Source organism: Bufo bufo, chromosome 6 (assembly GCF_905171765.1).
Source record: "Bufo bufo chromosome 6, aBufBuf1.1, whole genome shotgun sequence".
NCBI lineage: Eukaryota > Metazoa > Chordata > Amphibia > Anura > Bufonidae > Bufo > Bufo bufo.
The window spans coordinates 380,995,708-381,018,309 of record NC_053394.1 but is presented as its reverse complement, the minus strand read 5'-3'; the positions used below and the strand labels follow the sequence as shown (position 1 = coordinate 381,018,309).

At 44.3% G+C, this 22,602-nt stretch overlaps 1 protein-coding gene across 1 annotated transcript in view; it reads left to right on the top strand.

Annotated features, from left to right (window-relative positions):
- LOC121005745 (zinc finger protein 729-like) overlaps nucleotides 1–19,651 on the top strand; it is a 456,628-nt gene extending 436,977 nt beyond the window's left edge. Inside the window, 1 exon segment of the mRNA XM_040438514.1 lies at nucleotides 18,538–19,651. Coding sequence (XP_040294448.1) covers nucleotides 18,538–19,409 — 872 coding nt within the window. The 3' untranslated portion in view covers nucleotides 19,410–19,651.
- Nucleotides 19,652–22,602: the final 2,951 nt, after the last annotated feature.

Genomic DNA, 22,602 nt, shown 5'->3' with positions numbered 1-22,602 from the left:
TTAACTAAAATGATAAGTCTTCCAAACAAGATGCAACAGGTCAGAAACTTTTTGAACCATAGGAAGACACTTTTGTGTGCTCAACATGGCCAGTTCCAGCCTGTGTGGTAAGCAGTGAAAGGAGAGTATATACTTTCCTATATCTTGTCTTATCAGTGCACCTACACCACCTGTCGCACCCATATTAACACTAGCTCCATCTGCACCAAAAGCACTGAGCTTATCTTGCTACCAATTTGGATTACTTTGGTCTGCACTAGTAAGTATATCTGTTATTGCTGTAAATAATCCCTGTGCATCACAATGCTGAAGCGCAGCTAATCCAACAAGGCTGTCTACTGGTATACCAGACAAAATGTACCTTAACCCCTTAAGGACTCAGCCCTATTTCACCTTAAGGACTTGGCCATTTTTTGCAAATCTGACCAGTGTCACTTTAAGTGCTGATAACTTTAAAACGCTTTGACTTATCCAGGCCATTCTGAGATTGTTTTTTTCCGTCACATATTGTACTTCATGACACTGGTAAAATGAAGTTAAAAAAAATCATTTTTATTTATAAAAAAATACCAAATTTACCAGAATTTTTTTTTTTTTAAATTACAAATTTCCAAGTTTCAATTTCTCTACTTCTATAATACATTGTAATACCTCCAAAAATAGTTATTACTTTACATTCCCCATATGTCTACTTCATGTTTGGATCATTTTGGGAATGATATTTTATTTTTTGGGGATGTTACAAGGCTTAGAAGTTTAGAAGCAAATGTTGAAATTTTTCAGAAATTTAAAAAAAACCAATTTTTACAGACCAGTTCAGGTCTAAAGTCACTTTGCAAGGCTTACATAATAGAAACCACCCAAAAAATGACCCCATTCTAGAAACTACACCCCTCAAGGTATTCAAAACTGATTTTACAAACTTTGTTAACCCTTTAGGTGTTCCACAAGAGTTATTGGCAAATGGAGATGAAATTTCAGAATTAAAATTTTGGGGCAAATTTTCCATTTTAATCAATTTTTCCCAGTAACAAAGCAAGGGTTAACAGCCAAACAAAACTCAATATTTATGGCCCTGATTCTGTAGTTTACAGAAACAACCCATATGTGGTCGTAAACAGCTGTACGGGCACATGGCAGGGCGCAGAAGAAAAGGAATGCCATACGGTTTTTGGAAGGCAGGTTTTGCTGGACTGTTTTTTTGACACCATGTCCCATTTGAAGCCCCCCTGATGCAACCCTAGAGTAGAAACTCCATAAAAGTGACCCCATCTAAGAAACTACGGGATAGGGTGGCATTTTGGCCAAAGCGTAATAAGCCACTCACCACGTCAAGGTTGCCTCTATGGAGTTGTCCCTAACACTAGTTCCTACCTGTTTATGGGCCATGACAGCCACACAAACTCCAGGGAATGCAGGTGCGGCATGCACGCCAAGCACACTCTGCTTTTAACCCCGTCCGGTGCCATTACAGCTTTCATCGGATCCAGGGATGCAAGTACCAACATGCACGCTGAGCCCACCATATACTTCTCCTGGAGCCAAATGGCTACTGGTAGGTGCATACATATGATTTTTGGTTGCTCTATATTACACTTTTTGTGAGGCAAGATAACAAGAAATAGCTGTTTTGGCACCGTTTTTATTTTTTTGTTATTTACAACATTCATCTGACAGGTTAGAGCATGTGATATTTTTATAGACCAGGTTGTCACGGATGCGGCGATACCTAAGGGCTCTTTCACACTTGCGTTCTTGTCTTCCGGCATAGAGTTCCGTCGTCGGGGCTCTATGCCGGAAGAATCCTGATCAGGATTATCCTAATGCATTCTGAATGGAGAGAAATCCGTTCAGGATGCATCAGGATGCATCAGGATGTCTTCAGTTCCGGAACGGAACGTTTTTTGGCCGGAGAAAATACCGCAGCATGCTGCGCTTTTTGCTCCGGCCAAAAATCCGGAACACTTGCCGCAAGGCCGGATCCGGAATTAATGCCCATTGAAAGGCATGGATCCGGCCTTAAGCTAAACGTCGTTTCGGCGCATTGCCGGAGCCGACATTTAGCTTTTTCAGAGTGGTTACCATGGCTGCCAAGACGCTAAAGTCCTGGCAGCCATGGTAAAGTGTAGCGGGGAGCGGGGGAGCAGTGTACTTACCGTTCGTGCGGCTCCCCGGGCGCTCCAGAGTGACGTCAGGGCGCCCCAAGCGAATGGATCATGTGATCACATGGATCACGTCATCCATGCGCATGGGGCGCTCTGACGTCACTCTGGAGCGCCCCGGGAGCCGCACGGACTGTAAGTATACTGCTCCCCCGCTCCCCGCTCCTACTATGGCAACCAGGACTTTAATAGCGTCCTGGGTGCCATAGTAACACTGAACGCATTTGGAAGACGGTTCCGTCTTCAAATGCTTTCAGTACACTTGCGTTTTTCCGGATCCGGCGTGTAATTCCGGCAAGTGGAGTACACGCCGGATCCGGACAACGCAAGTGTGAAAGAGGCCTAATATGTATACAATTTTATTTTATTTATGTAAGTTTTACACAATGATTTCATTTTTGAAGCAAAAAAAAATCATGTTTTAGTGTTTCCATAATCTGAGAGCCATAATTTTTTCAGTTTTTGGGCGATTTCCTTGGGTAGGGTATGATTTTTGCGGGATGAGATGACTGTTTGATTGGCACTATTTTGGGGTGTGTGTGACTTTTTGATCGCTTGCTATTACACTTTTTGTGATGTAAGGTGACAAAAAATTGTTTATTTAGCACAGTTTTTATTTTTAACGGTGTTCATCTGAGAGGTTAGGTCATGTAATATTTTTATAGAGCCGGTCGATACGAACGCGGCGATACCAAATATGTATACCTTTTTTTTATTTATGTAAGTTTTACACAATAACAGCTTTTTCAAAAAAGAAAATATGTTTTAGTGTCTCCATATTCTAAGCCATAGTTTTTTTTTATTTTTTGGGCGATTGTCTCAGGTAGGGGCTCATTTTTTGCGGGATGAGGTGACGGTTAGATTGGTACTATTTTGGTGGGCAAACGCCTTATTGATCGCTTGCTGTTGTACTTTTTGTGATGTAAGGTGACAAAAAAATAGTTTTTATTTTTTACGGTATTCATCTGAGGGGTTAGGTCATGTGATATGTTTATAGAGCCGGTCGATACGGACTCGGCGATACCTAATATGTATACTTTATTTTTTTTATTTTTTTCCTATTTTTTTTTTACCTATTTTTTTTTTTTACTTTATTTGGGGAAAATGACGTTTTTGTTTATTTTTACTTGAAACTTTACTTTTTTGGGGGGGGGAAACGTTATTTTTTCAACTTTTCTTTTCACTTAATTTTTTGTCCCACTCTGGGACTTGAACTTTTCGAGGTATATTCCTTTACAATGGATTCCAATACTTCTGTATTGGAATGCATTGGCTGTATGAGTAATACTGTGTGTATTACTCATACAGCTTCCGGGGCCTGTGAGATCCAGAGGGCTGGATCTCACAGGCTCTTCACCGGAAGGCAGCGCAGATGCCTCAGGAAGGCATCGCGCTGCCTTCCATGCCATGGGGTCCCCCCCACAGCCCCATGGGGACCCGATGGCACCACTGCCGCACCAGGTAAAGCCGCAAACCGCAGGTCTGAATTGACCTGCGGTTTGCGGCGATCGCCGACACGAGGGGGGTCACGGGACCCCCCCAGCGCATTTAGCCGAGGTGCCTGTTCAATGATTTGAGCAGGCACCTTGTTCCGATCACCGCACGCCGGGCAGCGGTGATCGGAACAACACATGACGTACCGGTACGTCATGTGTCGGGAAACATGACGTACCGGTACGTCATGTGTCCCTAAGGGGTTAAATACACAATCACATTTTCGCTTCCGGATACATCTGTTCCACAGTCTGTTATGACTGAAAGGTAAGTTGCCTTGCTAGCTTTATTTACTGTCCCGGCTCTCAATTCATCTGCAATGCAACCAATGAGCTCAACGCACGCAGTGTCGTTATCACACGTTTTGGATATATCCATTCCGGTTTTTTTCACAAGCAAGATTTGTAAATGGTAGCTCTTCACGTGAAATCATCTAGGCTGCATTAAATTTTAGCTTCATTTCTTTGAAATCTTTCTCGGCCATTTTTTCACAGGCTCTGGACACAGAACGGGCTAAAGGTGTCTCCGCTGGGGCACACCTGCCCAGGATACTGTCACGAGCATTTCTATGCTTCTGACTCTCTCCATGTTTTTTTTATAGTCTTGAAATGATGCGTTCCTTTTCATAAAATCTGTTTTGCCTGCAATATCTGGGCCAGCCGTAGAACAAAACTCACAGTACATCATTTCTTTCTCTTTATTATATCTAAGCCAAGCAAATTCCTGAAGCCATAAACTTTAAAAATGTCGCTCAGCTCTGTTGGCAGAACCTGTTGTCCCACTACTGGCTCTTTGATCTGATGGTTGATCAGATGAACTGTTGTCTGTGACTAATGAAAGGGCTTCACTTGAATCTTGATGATCTAGTGAAGAGGTACAAGACTCTCTGGAGGATGGATCCTTGAAAAAGTCTGTGATTTTACGTGTGGCCATACTGAGCTAAGTGTTGTAGCCTGTGAATAACAATGATGTAGAATTACCTAATCTGCCTAGATGACAATACACAAGAATCAGTGGTGATGCCAGATTCTTCCTTGCTGTAACTTGCAAGTGAGTGGCGGGCTTTCCTGTCTGCGCAGGCGAGCAGTGGCGGGCTTTCCTGTCTGCGCAGGCGAGCAGTGGCGGGCTTTCCTGTCTGCGCAGGCGAGCAGTGGCGGGCTTTCCTGTCTGCGCAGGCGAGCAGTGGCGGGCTTTCCTGTCTGCGCAGGCGAGCAGTGGCGGGCTTTCCTGTCTGCGCAGGCGAGCAGTGGCGGGCTTTCCTGTCTGCGCAGGCGAGCAGTGGCGGGCTTTCCTGTCTGCGCAGACGAGCAGTGGCGGGCTTTCCTGTCTGCGCAGGCGAGCAGTGGCGGGCTTTCCTGTCTGCGCAGGCGAGCAGTGGCGGGCTTTCCTGTCTGCGCAGGCGAGCAGTGGCGGGCTTTCCTGTCTGCGCAGGCGAGCAGTGGCGGGCTTTCCTGTCTGCGCAGACGAGCAGTGGCGGGCTTTCCTGTCTGCGCAGACGAGCAGTGGCGGGCTTTCCTGTCTGCGCAGGCGAGCAGTGGCGGGCTTTCCTGTCTGCGCAGGCCAGCAGTGGCGGGCTTTCCTGTCTGCGCAGGCGAGCAGTGGCGGGCTTTCCTGTCTGCGCAGGCCAGCAGTGGCGGGCTTTCCTGTCTGCGCAGGCCAGCAGTGGCGGGCTTTCCTGTCTGCGCAGGCGAGCAGTGGCGGGCTTTCCTGTCATGTGTCAGAGATGAGTCTAGATAAGCTACTTAAAGATACTCCCCATGGATAAAGAATATACTATAATATACAAGAACACTGTCCCTCCTTCACACCCCAGCCATCAATCTTGAGGCTCACCGTACTTCATTACACCCCCTCACTGTTCCTGACCATTTAAAATTTAAATTTCTCTCTCAGACTGAATCCACCTTTCTCAAAGCACCAAATCTGTCACGTAGGGCTTGGAGCGGTAGATTCTGCAAAACTCAATGCAGTAAGAATTGAACAGGGACGTCTGGTCATTGTGGCAGGGAGCAGTTGGTGGCACTGGGTGGCGGTCTGGGATGAATGCAAAGGAGGTAGTTTTAGGACAGTCTTCTACACAATATGTGTGAACAATGTTAGCTCTTTTCCCATCACATACAATGTGGGCATATTGCTAGGATATGCCCCCATTGTCTGATAGGCGCCGGTCTCACCGCTGGGACCCGCACCTACAACGAGAACGAAGCGGGGAAAGCTGTGGCTGGAGGAGTGAATGGGAACGCACCACGCATGCTCCCATTCATTTCTATGGGGCAGACGGAAATAGCCAAGCAAGCATTTGGATATTTTCGGCGGCCCCATAGAAATGAATGGAGGGCGGCTGCGCATGCGCAGTGCGCCCTCCTTCACTTTTGGTGCTCCGTTCTCAATATAGGTGCGGGTCCCACTGCTGGGACCCACACCATCAGACAATGGGCATATCCTAGCGATATACCCCCATTGTCTGAGATGGGAAAACCCCTTTAAGGAAATAATTTACATTTGCTTTGTTTTGTAGGAGCCTTGAAAAATGTACTTTAGAGCTGTTTTTAGCAGACTGTGCCAGACCCGAGACTGCAAAGAGTAAGGAGCGGAGCGATGCAATCTGCAGCTGGGATGGATGTAACTCAGGATCAGTACAGGATAAGTAATATATGTACACAGTGACTCCACCAGCAGAATAGACTGTGAGTGCAGCTCTGGAGTATAATACAGGATGTAACTCAGGATCAGTACAGGATAAGTAATGTATGTACACAGTCACTGCATCAGCAGAATAGTGAGTGCAGCTGGAGTATAATACATGATGTAACTCAGGATGAGTACAGGATAAGTAATGTATGTACATAGTGACTTCCCCAGCAGAATAGTGAGTGCAGCTCTGGAGTATAATACATGATGTAATTCAGGATCAGTACAGGATAAGTAATGTATGTACATAGTGACTTCCCCAGCAGAATAGTGAGTGCAGCTCTGGAGTATAATACATGATGTAACTCAGGATGAGTACAGGATAAGTAATGTATGTACACAGTGACTCCACCAGCAGAATAGTGAGTGCAGCTGGAGTATAATACAGGATGTAACTCAGGATCAGTACAGGATAAGTAATGTATGTACACAGTGACTGCACAAGCAGAATAGTGAGTGCAGCTCTGGAGTATAATACATGATGTAATTCAGGATCAGTACAGGATAAGTAATGTATGTACACAGTCACTGCACCAGCAGAATAGTGAGTGCAGCTCTGGAGTATAATACAGGATGTAACTCAGGATCAGTACAGGATAAGTAATGTATGTACACAGTGACTGCACAAGCAGAATAGTGAGTGCAGCTCTGGAATATAATACAGGATGTAACTCAGGATGAGTACAGGATAAGTAATGTATGTACACAGTGACTCCACCAGCAGAATAGTAAGTGCTGCTCTGGAGTATAATACAGGATCAGTGCAGGTTATACATGTACTTCTAGGACAGGTCTGATGTAGCAGTTGTGGATGCAGGGTTGACCACTTAGGGGAACTCTACCACCAGTTCTTAAGGGAGGGCTCACGTTCTTTGTATTGGGGACAGGTGATGACCAGTAACTTCAAAGCAATTACGAAGCAGGGATACAAGTTTTTTTAGGGTACCTTTTCACCCCCGTTGTGAAATTCCTGTCCTCTGCCGGCGGTCTCATCTGGATTATGGGTCTCTTGGTCCTAGTATTGCTCCCCCAGTCTTCCTCCAGCTGCTCCACCTCTTTCCTCTGGGCAGGGGGCAGTGTGAACAGTCTCCGGTCTAACAGTCTGGGTACACGGCTACGGTGCGGGGAAAGCGGACTGGAGTGACAATGCGCAGTCCGGCATGCTGCCCAGGTGTGGCACGGCACAGTAGGGGCCATCCCTTGCGGCTCCTCAGCGTATGGGGCCCCAGTGAACAGACGCGTCCACTCTGGGGTTCACCTGAACCCCTACTTTGGTGTAAGAGCGTCTCAGCCCCAGCTCCGGCCCCAGCTGGCTGAGCAAGGCCTACAGCTGAGCCCACCGGTAGTTATCCAGGCAGTCAAAGGGAAGGGCAGACTTCATGGGCCCTGGGGCAGACTTCATGGGCCCTGGGGCCCCCTTGTAGGGAGGCTTCCAGTAGGGCCCCTTGGGTTTGTAGTAGGGGGCTGTAGCCGGTAAGTGGGCCCATAGTCCGGGAAGGGCGGATAGGGAGGGTGCATGATCAGAGTCCTGCGGCCTTAACACCTTCACTGCCAGCCACACCTGAGCCTCCCCAGCGTGGTGGCATCTCTGCATCGTAGACTGTACAAATGGCGGAGTGCTCCTTCATACCGCCACACGTGCGCCAACCGATGGAACTGGTCACAAATGCACTTATCAGGCTCACACCAGAAAATCCCCCCTCCCCCCACACACTTCAGCATAAAATAGGAGACGCGCAGAGAGAGTTAGGTAGGCGGGGGGATACTGGGCCGCGGCAGCCATTAGCAAGTGGCAAGGTGATCATCAGTCATCTCGCCACTTGCTAATGTTAAGTATGTAAAGGGTTAATAGTAGCCCCGCGCTGGTCAAGACACTAAATAGCCAGTGAACCATATATCTCTCAATAGTCCGTGCTTAGTAGGAGGGGAGGTTATCTCCTCCTACTAAGCACGGACTATTGAAAGAGATATGGTTCACTGGCTATTTAGTGTCTTGACCAGCGCGGGGCTCCTATTAACCCTTTTCTTCCCTTATTAAGATAATTTTTGTGAGCTCAAGCAGGGAGCTCACACGGAGCACCAGCAGTGGCCCCCTGAGTGTTATCACGGTTTTAAAGACATAAGGATTAGCCTTTAGCAGCGGCAGCGCAGGGGTGACTCTGACTGTTTGTAGAATGTTAAGTATTCGCTGAAAAACTTCTCAAGCTAACCTGTTCTATGGAGCAGTCGGCATGGAGCGGCTCCCTGTTTTCATGACCGAAGAGCAAGCTGCTACTGTTTTCAGCGCAGGAGAATGGGGGTGTGAGAGGAGCAGCCAATGGCAGGGCAAAGTCTTGTCGCCATTTTGCAATTCTAAGTCGCATTGGCGACCATTTTGTTCGACAATTGGAGCCCTGGGTGCATATGACTTTTTGATTGATTGTTATTACACTTTTTGTGATGTAAGGTCACAAAAAATAGCATTTTTTTTTTTTTAAAAAGGCATTTTTTTTTAAAATTTTTTTTTTTACAGTGTTCATCTGAGGGGTTAGGTCATGTGATATTTTTATAGAGCATGTTATTACGGACATGGCGATACCTAATATGTATACTTTTTTACTTAAGTTTTACACAATGACTTTTTTTAAACAAAAAAAATGATGTTTTATTGTCTCCATATTCTGAGCCATAGTTTTTTGTTTTTTTTGGGCGATTGTCTTAGGTAGGGGCTCATGTTTTGCAGGATGATGTAACGGTTAGAATGGTACTATTTTGGTGGTCATACGCCTTTTTGATCACTTGCTGTAAGGTGACAAAAAATGGTTTATTTAGCAGTTATTTTTTATTTTTTACGGTGTTCATCTGAGGGGTTAGGTCATGTACGGTCAATACGGACGCGGCGATACCTAATATGTTTACTTTATTTGGGGGAAATTATGTTTTTTGTTTTGTTTTTACTTACTTTAAATTTTTGGGGGGGAAAACCTTATTTTTTCACTTTATTTTTTGTCCCACTTTGGGACTTCAACTTTTGGGGGTCTGATCCCCTTTACAATGCATTCCAATACTTCTGTATTGGAATGCATTGGCTGTATGAGTAATACAGTGTGTATTACTCATACAGCTTCCTGCCTGTGAGATCCAGGTGGCTGGATCTCACAGACTCTTCACCGGAAGGCATCGCGCTGCCTTCCATTCCATCGGGTCCCCATTACAGCCGCATGGGGACCCGATGGCACCGCCGACCGCCCGCTGCAGCAACCCGTACATGCCGCAAACCGCAGGATCCCCCCCCCCCCCGCGCATTTTTCCAAGGTGCCTGCTGATTGATTTCAGCAAGCACCCAGTTCCGATCGCCGCGCGGCGGTGATCGGAACTACACATGACGTACCGGTACGTCATGTGTCCTTAAGTGCCAGGACATCATGCCATACCAGTATGTCATATGTCCCCAAGAGGTTAAAGAGGCCCCCGCTTTTCCCCTGGTGCCACCGTTAGGCAGGCCGGCCACCTCACTACCTCAGGCCCCGGCTTCTTTGCGGGCCTACCCGCGAATCTGGTCGCGCCCGCAGTCAAGTGGTGATGGAGGAGTCGGCCAAAATCCTGCAGTGGGCGGAGACTCATGTACCAGCTCTATCGGTGGTCTACATTCCGGGAGTAGAGAATTGGACGGCAAATTTCCTCAGTTGGACGACCGTGGACCCGGGAGAGTGGTCTCTGCACCCGGAGCTGTTCGACTCCATTTGTCTCCGTTGGGGCCAACCGGAGGTGGACTTGATGGCATCCAGACTCAACAACAAACTTCCCGCCTTTTTCTCTCGAACAAGAGATCCCCGAGCGTGCACCGTAGACGCACTGGTGGCATCATGGGACAGGTTTTCTCTACAATACGTATTCCCTCTCCTTCCCCTCCTGCCCCGAGGTTGGAGGGCATCCAGATGATTCTAATTGCTCCGGATTGGCTCCGTCGTGCATGGTACACCGATATCATGCTCCTTCTAGGAGACACACCGTGGCCTCTTCCGCTCAGAGTCAATCTTTTTCTCAGGGACCTGTCTTCCACCAGAGTTTTAGAGTCGCTACGTTTGACGGCGTGGCTGTTGAAACCACCATTCTGAAGCAGCGAGGTTTCCCTGACAAGGTCATCCAAACCATGATTAAGGCCAGGAAGCCAGCGTCGTCCAAAATTCATTATAGGACTTGGAGGTCTTTTCTGTGTGCAACGTAGCCTCCCTCCACTGCGCTTCTCACTTCCCATTATCCTTTCCTTTTTGCAATCAGGTCTGGATTCGAGTCTTTCTCTTAGTCCCTTAAAGGGACAAGTGTCGGCGCTGTAAATTTTTTTTTCCAGCGTCTGTTAGCAGAACAGGCCCAGGTTAAGACCTTTCTAAAAGGGGTGGCCCACACTGTCCCTCCGTATCGCCCCCCTACCCTTTGCCCTTTTGGGACTTAAACCTTGTCCTCGGTTCCCTCCAATCTGCTCTTTTTGAGCCTCTATACTCTGTTTCCCTCTGTATTCTTTTCTGGAAGGTTGCATTCCTGGTGGCAATCGCATCTACAGGCGCGTTTCGGAATTGGCAGCGCTTTCTTGTAAGGAGCCCTTTCTTGTTTTCCACTGCCCGGTACCTTCTTTTCAGCCGAAGGTAGTCTCTGCCTTCAACGTCAACAAAGACATTGTTCTCCCTTCGTTTTGCCCCTCTGCCTCACATCTTAGGGAGCGAGCTGTCCATCAGCTGAATGTGGTTCGGGCTCTGAGGATTTACCTGTCCCTTTCTAGTTCGTTCGGCCGTACGGACTCCCTATTCGTTGTGCCTGAAGGTCCCCGCAAAGGCTTGCCAGCCTCTAAGGCATACCGCTCCCGGGGCAAGGCACCACCCCTCGGTATCACAGCCCACTTGATCAGGGCAGTGGGCGCTTCTTGGGCTCGTTTCCACCATGCTTTTGCCTCACAGCTGTGTAAGGCAACGACTTGGTCTTCCTTGCACACATTCAATGAGTTCTACCAGGTGCATACCTTTGCATCAGCGGACTCCGCTCTGGGCTGCAAGGTCTTGCAGGCAGCGATGTTTTAAGCTTCCGTGAGGATGTTGTTCATGGATGTGTGGTTCTTCCCTTCCCGTGGACTGCTTTGAACGTCCAACGGTCCTGTGTCCCCCAATGATACGAGCGAGAAAACAAGATTTTTGTGGACTCGCCTGTAAAATCCCTATCTCGCTTAGTTAATTGGGGATCACAGCTCCCACCCATTATTGTTCTATTTTTTTCCGCAGGTCATGGCGGTTGGTTTGCCGGTAGGGTCCTCAGTTCTGGTTCGGTACTACTGACATTGGTTGAGTTATGGTTCCTTTCATGTATGGTTTTTCTCCTACTCCTACTGCTTGGGCACAAACTGATATGCTCTCTCCAGGCTGGAGGGGGTATAGCTGGCAGAGGAGGAGCTAACAATTTTCAGCCTAGTGTCGCCTCCTAGTGGCAGTAGCAGCTATACCCACGGTTCTGTGTCCCCCAGTGAACTAAGCGAGAAAGAGATTTTACAGGTGAGTCCACAAAAATCTCTTTTTTTTTTTTCCCTGGCTATGATGCTCTCCGCTGTGATTGGATCGTGGCACAGCCATGGAGAAGGAGATGCCCATTGAGAAACCCTGGCGTCTCCTCCTTCCTGTACCGATGCTCAGTATTAACATACTGAGCGGAAAAACTTCAGGGGGGCACAGTGGGGTGTAGGAGCGATATTTGAAAAAAAACAGGCAGGGTGGCAGCATCAGCGGGGGGTACTCCACAACCTCTTTAAAGCTGATGAGCTTGGGCAAGAGAAGCTACAAAGATCAGTTGGTAATCTGCATGAAGCAGCAAGTTTCCTTCTGGATTTCTCTCCTCCATCTACAACTGGACAACGTGGTTTGTGACAATGGAAGGAACACTTCATTTGGGGGAAATAGCACATGTTCCCCGCATGGCACACATCATAAATTTAGTGGTGCATCAAATTTTGAAAAAGCAAAGTGGCTTCCAGATGATGTTGGTCATGTCCAGGGACTGTCCAGCCATTCTTATGTGGCTGAAAAGGCCCTTCTGAACTTGAAGTGACAAAATGGTCTGCCTTTGTACCGTTTGAATTCCACCTTACATATGCTGAAGCGTTGCTATGAGCAGCGTAAAGATATTAATGATTTACATGATGCATGAGACCACCACAGCAGAGCATATGTTATTTTGTGCTCAGGCAGTGGCGGCTCATCAGGGCCAGATGTCGCATACTCAACCCCTTTGAAGGGCCCCCAGAGTAGAGACCAGCATTAACATGGCATCACCCTGATATTTATATTTGAACAAATGCTCACACTGATGCAACAAAAACTAGAGGAAGAACAACCTCCACAGCTTTCTGGGGATCTTGTAGCTGATAGTAACCTGGACGGACAAAGTCGCGTAAAGGAGGAAGTGGAGGAGGAGAAGTTTGTGGTACAGGGAGACATAGACTTTTCCCAGGCACAGCTAGGGAAGGAGGTTGGTATGATAGATATGCTGATTATTATGATGATGATGGCCTCGATGACATTGGCCATGACCAACCATTGCAGTGGGGTCTTAAAGATCTGGGTCTACAGGCTTGCATAACAAACTGCATGCTTGGTTGCCTACATTCTGGCAAGCATATGGTTAGCATCAAGCAAGGTGATGACTACTAGATAGCCATACTTTTAGATCATTGCAATCGAAGCAAAATTGGGAGAAGGTTTTACTGATGCCTGTCACCTGTATTTCTGTCCAGGAGTCCTATCTCCAACCTGGCTGAGTCAGAGACCTCCCACCCTCCTTGGTGGTGCTACCCCTACGATAAGTCTCGGGCCTCTTTCACACGGGCGAGTTTTCCGCACGGGTGCAATGCGTGAGGTGAACGCATTGCACCCGCACTGAATCCACACCCTTTCACTTCTATGGGGCTGTGCACATGAGCGGTGATTTTCACGCATCACTTGTGAGTTGCGTGAAAATCACAGCATGCTCTATTTTGTGCGTTTTTCACGCAACGCAGGCCCCATAGAAGTGAATGGGGCTGCGTGAAAATCGCAAGCATCCGCAAGCAAGTGTGGATGCGGTGCGATTTTCACACATGGTTGCTAAGAGACGATCGGGATGGGGACCCGATCTTTATTATTTTCCCTTAAAATAAATAAAAATCATCTAAATCATCCTCAAATAATGGCCGTTACAAATGAATGCAAAGCGTCCAGACGACCAAGAAAGCGATGGAAAAAATGGTTGAAAAATGTCCATAAAATCTGAGTGTGTCCGTTTTTATGGCCTTTTTTTTCACGTGTTTTCACTTAAGAGGTCATACAAAAAAAGTCTCACCACTGAACACCAGATATTTTCCTGCTGCTGGAAAGAGCATGATGTGCTCGGTATTACTTTTTCAACTTTATTCAAAGTATTGGAGCTTCACTGATGTAAAGGGAACACTAAGGGACAGAACTACTGTGTGGGGGCACTTAGGGGGCATAACTACTGTTTGGAGACCTCGAGGACATTCTACTGAGTGGGGGCACTTCGGGAGCATCAGTACTGTGAAGAGGGCACTAAGGGGGAATTCCACTGTGAAAGGGACACTGAGGGGAGATAACTATTGAGTGGGGCACTAAGAGGGGATTCGTTGCCTCTTGTCCAGCGCTAGGAAATGTTTTATTTATATATCTTTTAACCCCTTAAGGACCACGCCATTTTTAGCAAATCTGACTTGTGTCATTTTATGTAGTAATAACTTTAAAACGCTTTTACTTATCCAGGCCATTCTGAGGCTACTTTCACACTAGCGTTCGGAGCGGATCCGTCTGATGTTTCATCAGACGGATCCGCTCCGATAATGCAGACGTTCGCATCCGTTCAGAACGGATGCGTCTGCATTAAAACTTAGAAAATTTTCTAAGTGTGAAAGTTGTCTGAGCGGATCCGTTCAGACTTTACATTGAAAGTCAATGGGGAACGGATCCGCTTGAAGATTGAGCCATATTGTGTCATCTTCAAGCGGATCCGTCCCCATTGACTTCCATTATAAGTCTGGACGGATCCGCTCGCCTCCGCACGGCCAGGCGGACACCCGAACGCTGCAAGCAGCGTTCAGGTGTCCGCTCACTGAGCGGAGCGGAGGCTGAACGCTGGCAGGCGGATGCATTCTCAGTGGATCCGCCTCCACTGAGAATGCATTGGGGCCAGACGGATGCGTTCGGGACCGCTCGTGAGCCCCTTCAAACGGAGCGCACGAGCGGACACCCGAACGCTAGTGTGAAAGTAGCCTGAGATTGTTTTCTCGTCACATATTGTACTTCATGACAGTGGTAAAAGTGAGTCAAAAAATTTCATTTTTATTTATAAAACAATACCAAATTCACAAAAAATTTAAAAAAATTAGCAAATTTCAATTTCTCTACTTTTATAATAGATAGTAATTGTGACGCTTTGCGATCCACAGCGATACTAGGAAATCGCAAATGCGCCATATTTTGCAATCACAGAGACACCAGAGCCTTTACTAAAAATCTTCTCTTTTCACTAAAGGAGTAATTCACAGAGCAGAGGTGCCATTATCACCTCCTTGTGACAAACCTTTCCTGCCCAGGCCAAGTTGAGTAGCCATCAATCTAGTTCTCTTATGACAGAACCTCCTAAACCTGGTCTTTCTGCAGCCATAGTGTCTCCAATACCAGCAGGGTTCTCACACCTTCAGTCTTGCCAGTGCGCTTCAAAGAGAGCAGGACAGATTCTTATCAGACAGCTGTTTGAGACACAAAAAGGGGTCACCGGGCAGCCACCTCTAATACATAGCTTTCATATTTGCGTCCATATTTCCTCATATTTCCTGGGTTCGGAACCAATGCACTGAACCATCTCTTCAGGAATTATTCCGGCCCCAATAATACACCTTTCAGGAAATCGGCCAGTCAATCAGAGATTCTCTCTCTCAGATATCAAAGCTCTCAGGGAATCTAAATGGTAATTCTATCCTGTTTGGTATCAGAGGATCTGTAAAATTGTGCTGATTCTCAATATGACCTCTATGTCCTAATTTGACCCACGGGTACGGAGAAACTGGCACAGCAAAGATTCAGCCAGATTTCCTCTTCCAATTACCCAAGGCTGGACTTGTGCGGGAAACAACCCCTCCCCACTACAGAGTGGGTAAAACCCCGTGACACATTCAGCCCTGCGTCCTTCTTCTACCATCTGACGTCGACTAACATCACGACCGTCCACTGGACACGGGCACACCCCACCATCTTGGATTATTCTACAAAGACTTTGCCTTTTACTGGACTTTACCACGGTAATTCTGAACTTACAGACATTCTATTCCCTTCCACCTCTTACCTATTTCTATCCAAACCAATCTGTTCAACTGGCAGGTATATTCATCTGTCAGCTTTAATATATATATTTTTGTGTATAGTTTTAGAATAAAAACTAACGATTTCATCGTTCCAATTTTGCCCTTGTTACTTGATGACCTGATCTATGCTAAGAACTCTGTCCTCAGAAGACATACTACCAAATTGTTTTATTTTTATAAATTGTTAATGTACTAGCTAGGTTGCAAATAACCGTTTCGTCCCTTTAGGATTAGCTAGCCAGGGTCTCTTCGCCCCGATTCAATACGAAGAGTGGTGGCAGCAAATTAATTTGATTTCCAGCGTGAAATCAGTAATTTTATTTTTACCGATTGTACATACAATCGCGATTGTATCATGTATGGGCACAGCAACCAATCTTAAACGTCTTCTGTGCTCACAGTGGATTCGCCTCCAGAAGTCTCTAGTGGAGACCTGTATGGCAACTGTGGCTTAGTACGACGGGACGGCAGGTGGTTGTCACAGTAATAACTCCAAAATAGTTAATATTTTACATTCCCCATATGTCTACTTTAAGTTTGGATCATTTTGTGAATACCATTTTATTTTTTGAGGACTTTGGAAGACTTAGAAGTTTAGAAGCAAATTTAAGGACCAGTTTAGGTCTGAAGTCACGTTGTGAGGCTTACATAATATAAACCACCCAAAAATGACCCCATTTTAGAAACTACGGGATAAGGTCGCAGTTTTGTTGGTACTATTTTAGGGTACATATGATTTTTGGTTCCTCTATATTACACTTTTTGTGAGGCAAAATAACAGAAAATAGCTCTTTTGGCACCGTTTTTATTTTTTGTTATTTACTATATTCATCTGACCGGTTAGATCATGTGGTATTTTTATAGAGCAGGTTGTTACAGATGCGACAATACCAAATTTAATTTTTTGGGTCTACTTTTTGATGACTGGTACTATTTTTGGGTGCGTATGACTTTTTGATCGCTTGGTATTACACTTTTTGTAATGTAAGGTGACAAAAAATTGCTTTTTTGACACACTTTAAAAATTTTTACGGTGTTCACCTGAGGGTTTAGGTCATGTAATATTTTTATACAGCAGGTTCTTATGGACGCGGCAATACCTAATATGTATACTTTTTTTTTATTATTTAAGTTTTACACAATAACAGCATTTTTGAATAAGAAAAAAAATCATGTTTTAGTGTTTCCATATTCTGAGAGCTATAGTTTATTTTTTATTTTTTGGGCGATTTGTCTTTGGTAGGGTCTCATTTTTTGCAGGATGAGATGACGGTTTGATTGGTACAATTTTAGGGTGCGTATGACTTTTTGATCGCTTGCTTATTAGACTTTTTGTGATGTAAGGTGACAAAAAATTGCTTTTTTTTGCCACTGTTTCTATTTTATTGTTTTTACGGTGTTCATCTGAGGGGTAAGATCATGTGATATTTTCATAGAGCAGTTTGTTACGGACGTGGCAATACCTAATATGTATGATTTATTTTATTTATTTAAGTTTTACACAATAATATTTTTTGTTTTAGTGTCTCCATAGTCAGAAGCCATAGTTTATTTTTAATTTTTTGGGTGATTGTCTGTCTATTTTTTTACGGTGTTTACCTGAGGGGTTAGTTCATGTGGTATTTTTATAGAGCAGGTTGTTACGGACGTGTCAATACCTAATATGTCTACTTTTTTAATTTTATTTTTTACATTTAACACAATAAAAGCATTTTTGAAACAAAAAAAATCATGTTTTAGTGTCTCCATAGTTTGAGAGCCATAGTTTTCTGTATTGTTCTGAATTGAACTGTCAGCGTCTTACACAGTAAGACGCTGACAGTTGCCTAGGAGACCCAACCCTCAAGCTGGATCTCTTGGGCTTTCGTAGCTGGCAGGCCCCGATGCCTGTGTACGGCATCGGGGCTGCCATGGCAACAATCTGTTCCCCGCCAGCGCAGCACAAGGATCCGATGGCTAAAGAGAGGGAGCGCAAACCTGCCATATGCCGTGGCATATGAGGGGTTGATCCACCGGCATTGGCCTTATCATCGATGCTGGTGGATGCAGCAGGGATCCGGCCGTCAGTAACACTGATCGCGGTACTACACATGGGGGATAGAAAGGATCGCAGGACGAGAATGCTCTTCCTGGTGCACAATAAGCCATTTAGTACCGGCCATTTAGGACGAGCATTCTCGTCCTAGGTCCTTAAGGAGATAAATGACTGATTGGGTGGGGGTTGCAGGGAAGTTGCTCAAGGTGGGAGCCAGCGTTTTCTAGTTATGCCCCTCGGTCTACTATTAGATTGTGGTCTGTTTGGCCACCACTGTTTTAGTCAATTGATACTTGAATTTTGTGCCATGCCTTGTAATTTCTGTGGATTTTTTTTTTATTGGAAAAGTTATAAAACTTCAATACAATTTTAATGTTATTCATCAATAATAAAATGTGTTTTATTCTTGGCAGATGACTGTACCAGGAACTTAGAGAAACATCTGGTATCTTCAGATTTTGAAGTAGATGATTGTGGTATCACACGAGATACATGTGAAGAAAATGCTAATATGCAAGATATACCCTCATCCAGTCACAGCAACAATGCATCATTTGATTTTTTTAAACAGGTCCAATCTTCTGATTCATCACAGACTGTAACACAGAATAAAAGTCACAGAAGTGGTGCTAAACATCAAACAGCTCACGTAAAAGAGAAGCCATTTTCATGTCCAGAATGTGGAAAATGTTTTAGATTTAAATCCGGTATTGCTAGACATGAGAGAAATCACACAGGGGAGAAGCCATTTTCATGTTCAGAATGTGGTAACAGTTTTGAGTATAAATCAGCTTTTGTTGCACATCTGAGAATTCACACAGGGGAGAAGCCCTTCTCATGTTCAGAATGTGGGATTTTTTTCCCCCAGAAACAAGCTCTTATTGTACATCAGAGAATTCACACAGGGGAGAAGCCATTTTCATGTTCAGAATGTGGGAAAGGTTATCCCTCCAATTCATCTCTTCGTAAACATCAGAAAAAGCACGCAGTGGAGAAGCCATTTTCATGTTCAGAATGTGGGAAATGTTTTAAGATGAAATCAGGTCTTGTTGTACATCAGAGAAATCACACAGGGGAGAAGCCTTTTTCATGTTCAGAATGTGGGAAAAATTTTAAACAAAAATCACACCTTGTTTCACATAAGAGAAATCACACAGGGGAGAAGCCATTTTCATGTTCAGAATGTGGGAAATGTTTTAAGCAGAAATCAGCTCTTGTTGAACATCAGAGAAATCACACAGGGGATAAGCCATTTTCATGTTCAGAATGTGGGAAATGTTTTAAGCAGAAATCAGCTCTTGTTGACCATCAGAGAAATCACACAGGGGATAAGCCATTTTCATGTTCAGAATGTGGGAAATGTTTTAACCATAAATCAGCTCTTGTTATACATCAGAGAATTCACACAGGAGAAAAGCCATTTTCATGTTCAGAATGTGAGAAATGTTTTACCAATACATCATCTCTTTTTAAACATCAGATAATTCACACAGGGGAGAAGCCATTTTCATGTTCAGAATGTGGGAAATGTTTTAACCGCAAATCAACTCTTGTTATACATCTGAGAATTCACACAGGGGAGAAGCCATTTTCATGTTCAGAATGTGATATGTGTTTCTACCATAAATCATTTCTTGTTAAACATCAAAAAACCCACATATAAGAGAAGCCATCTTCATGCTTAGCCCATTAGTGACCTCCCTTATGTGTTTTTATGGTGGTCACGAACTGGCTTTATTCCTTCAGATACTCCTTTTTACAGGGAGATAAAACAGTGCCTTGCTTTCAGCTACGAGTGGTAGCTGAGGGCTTGGAACGATGATTGGGACCTCTGTGAGAGCTCCCCAAACAAACAGTCTCCTGTATTGAAAGAATATTGGTAATCAAAGGACAGATCCAGTTAAAAATAAAACTGTTTTTATTAAACACAAATGTTTGGTGAGAGAAAATAAAAAATATATTTTTTTTCACAAAGGGAACCACCCTGCCTGTGATCGTTATGGGGACCCTCCATTCCTGTAAAACTGCAGGGGCCTATATGTGAAAGTCCAAAAAAAAGAGCTGGATTCCGAAAAGAGCTGGTGTCCAGACATGTGGAAAAAGGGGCGTCATTCACACTTGTAAAAGGCCAGTTATTTGCAGTCAAGTGGAATAACAGATAGGATGTAACATTGTTTATAAGGCTGAAAAAAGACATCTGTCCATCCAGTTCAGCCTGTTATCCTGCAAGTTCATTCAGAGGAAGGCAATCAGAATAACTCCCTGGATCAACTCTCTAGTAGCTATACCTGTAATATTATTACACTCCAGAAATACATCCAGGCCCCTCTTGAACTCTTTTAGTGAACTCACCATCACCACATCCTCAGGCAGAGAGCTCCATAGTCTCACCGCTCTTACCGTAAAGAATCCTTTTATGTTTGTGCACAAACCTTTCCTCCGATGTCCCCTCGTCACAGTCCTGGGGATAAATAGATGATGGGAGTGATCGCTGTACTGACCCCTGATGTATTTATATATTGTTATTAGATCTCCCCTCAGTTGTCTTTTCTATAAATTGAATAACCCTAATTTTGATAATCTTTCAGGGAACTGTTGTCCACCCATTCCAGTTATTACTTTAGTTGCCCTCCTATGAACCCTCTTCAGCTCTGATATATCTGCCTTGTTCACAGGAGCCCAGAACTGTACACAGTACTCGATGTGTGGTCTGACTGGTGACTTGTAAAGTGGCAGGACTATGTTCTCATCATGTGCATCTATGCCCCTTTTGATGTAACCTATTATCTAATTGCCCTTGGCAGCAGCTGACTGACACTGGTTTCTACAGCTTAGTTTGCTGTTCACTAAAATTCCTAGGTCCTTTTCCATGTCAGTGTTACCCAATGTTTTACCATTTAGTATGTACAGTTGACTTAAATTATTCCTTCCCATGTGCATAACATTTGTCAGTGTTAAACCTCATCTGCCACTTCTCTGCCCAAGCCTCCAATCTATCCAGATCCCTCTGTAGCAGTATACTGTGGTCTTCCGTGTTAATTACTTTACACAGTTTAGTGTCATCTGCAAAAAAATGATATTTTACTGTGCAAGCCTTCTACAAGATCATTAATAAATATATTGAAGAGAATAGGGCCCAATACTGACCCCTGAGGTACCCCACTAGTGACAGTGACATAATCTGAGTGTGTACCATTAATCACCACCCTCTGTTTTCTATCACTGAGCCAGTTACTTACCCACATGCAGACATTTTCTCCCAGTCCAAGCATTCTTATTTTATATACCACAACTTTTATGTGGTACAGTGTCAAATGCTTTAGAGAAGTCCAGATATACGACATCCATTGATTCGCCGCTGTAAAGTCTAGAACTTACCTCCTCATAGAAACTGATTTAAATTAGTTTGACATTACCGATCCCTCATGAAGCCATGCTGATATGGCGTTATTTGCTTATTTTCATTGAGGTTCTCCAAGATAGCATTTCTTAGAAAACCTTCAAACAGTTTACCCACGACAGATGTTAAACTTACCGGCCTATAGTTTCTGAGCTCTGTATTTGGACCCTTTTTGAATATTGGCACCACATTTGCTGTCAGTATAGAGTCCTTAAATTTCAGAAATAAGGGTCTGGCTTTGACATTACCTAATTCTCTTAGGATACGGTGGTGTCTGCCATCTGGTCCTAGCAATTTGTCCATTATAATCTCTTTAAGATGCCATTGTACTTCTTCGTGGTCAGACAGGGCACTTTTAATGGGGAATTTACTTTTCGCATTCTGCATTTCATCTGACAGTTTATTTTCTTCAGTGAATACATGGAGAAGAAAATATTTAATAGCTTTGCTTTTTCCTCATCGCTCTCTGCAACTCCCCCCTCATTACTCTGTAAAGGGCCAACACCTTCAGATTTATAATTTTTACCATTTATATAATTGAAGAAAATTTTAGGTTTAGTTTTACTCTCTTTGGCAATGAATCTCTATGTCTATAGTTTGGCTGCTTTTATTTGTCTTTTACATATTCAATTTTTTTCCTTGTAGTTTTTTAATGCTTCCTCGCTACCCTCCTGTTTTAGTGATTTTAAATGCTTTCTTTTTGTCATTTATTGTTTTCTTTACATCTTTATTTATCCAAATTGTTTTTTTTCTTCCTTTTTTTTTAAAATCAGATACATTTTTATTATTTTGTAAAAATAAACTATCATTTTACAAAATTCTTGTGTCATATATTATGTTCAACACAGGGCAAAAATACTCATTGTACAAAACAGGATAGTCAATAAACAGGATCCTTAAAATAAAGATCCCAACAACCAAACTCCCCTCCCCCACCCACTGTGAGACCTTGTTGTGAGTAGATAAACATAAACTTGTGTAAGACCTATTTGTTTTAGTAACAGACCATGACATCACCTATGCACTATAAAGCTTTAGCACACTAGGCTTAAACAAACACAATCAGCCCCATCTCTCCCTTCCCGGGCTAGCCAGAGAAGATCCTCAGACTAGTTAGCCATGTACTGCAAACTCCAGATCTGTCATTTCAGGGGCCCCAAACGGTATCAAATTTCGACATGCTATTACGCTTAATGTATACTCCTCTTTCCAATCTTATGACTGTATTCATTCTGGTAAAGAATTCCGATATGCTTGGGGGAAGCGGCTGTATCCATTTAGCAGCTAGGGTTTTGCATGCCTGATATAAGATTATTTTGATTCCGATTGTAACATTTGGTGGCAAGTTATCTGAATCTAACATACCAAGCAAGCAAAACCTAGGATCCAGTTTATAATTAGCGCTATAAATTTTGTTTAATAAATTGATTTATATCTGTCCAATAGCCCTGTAGCG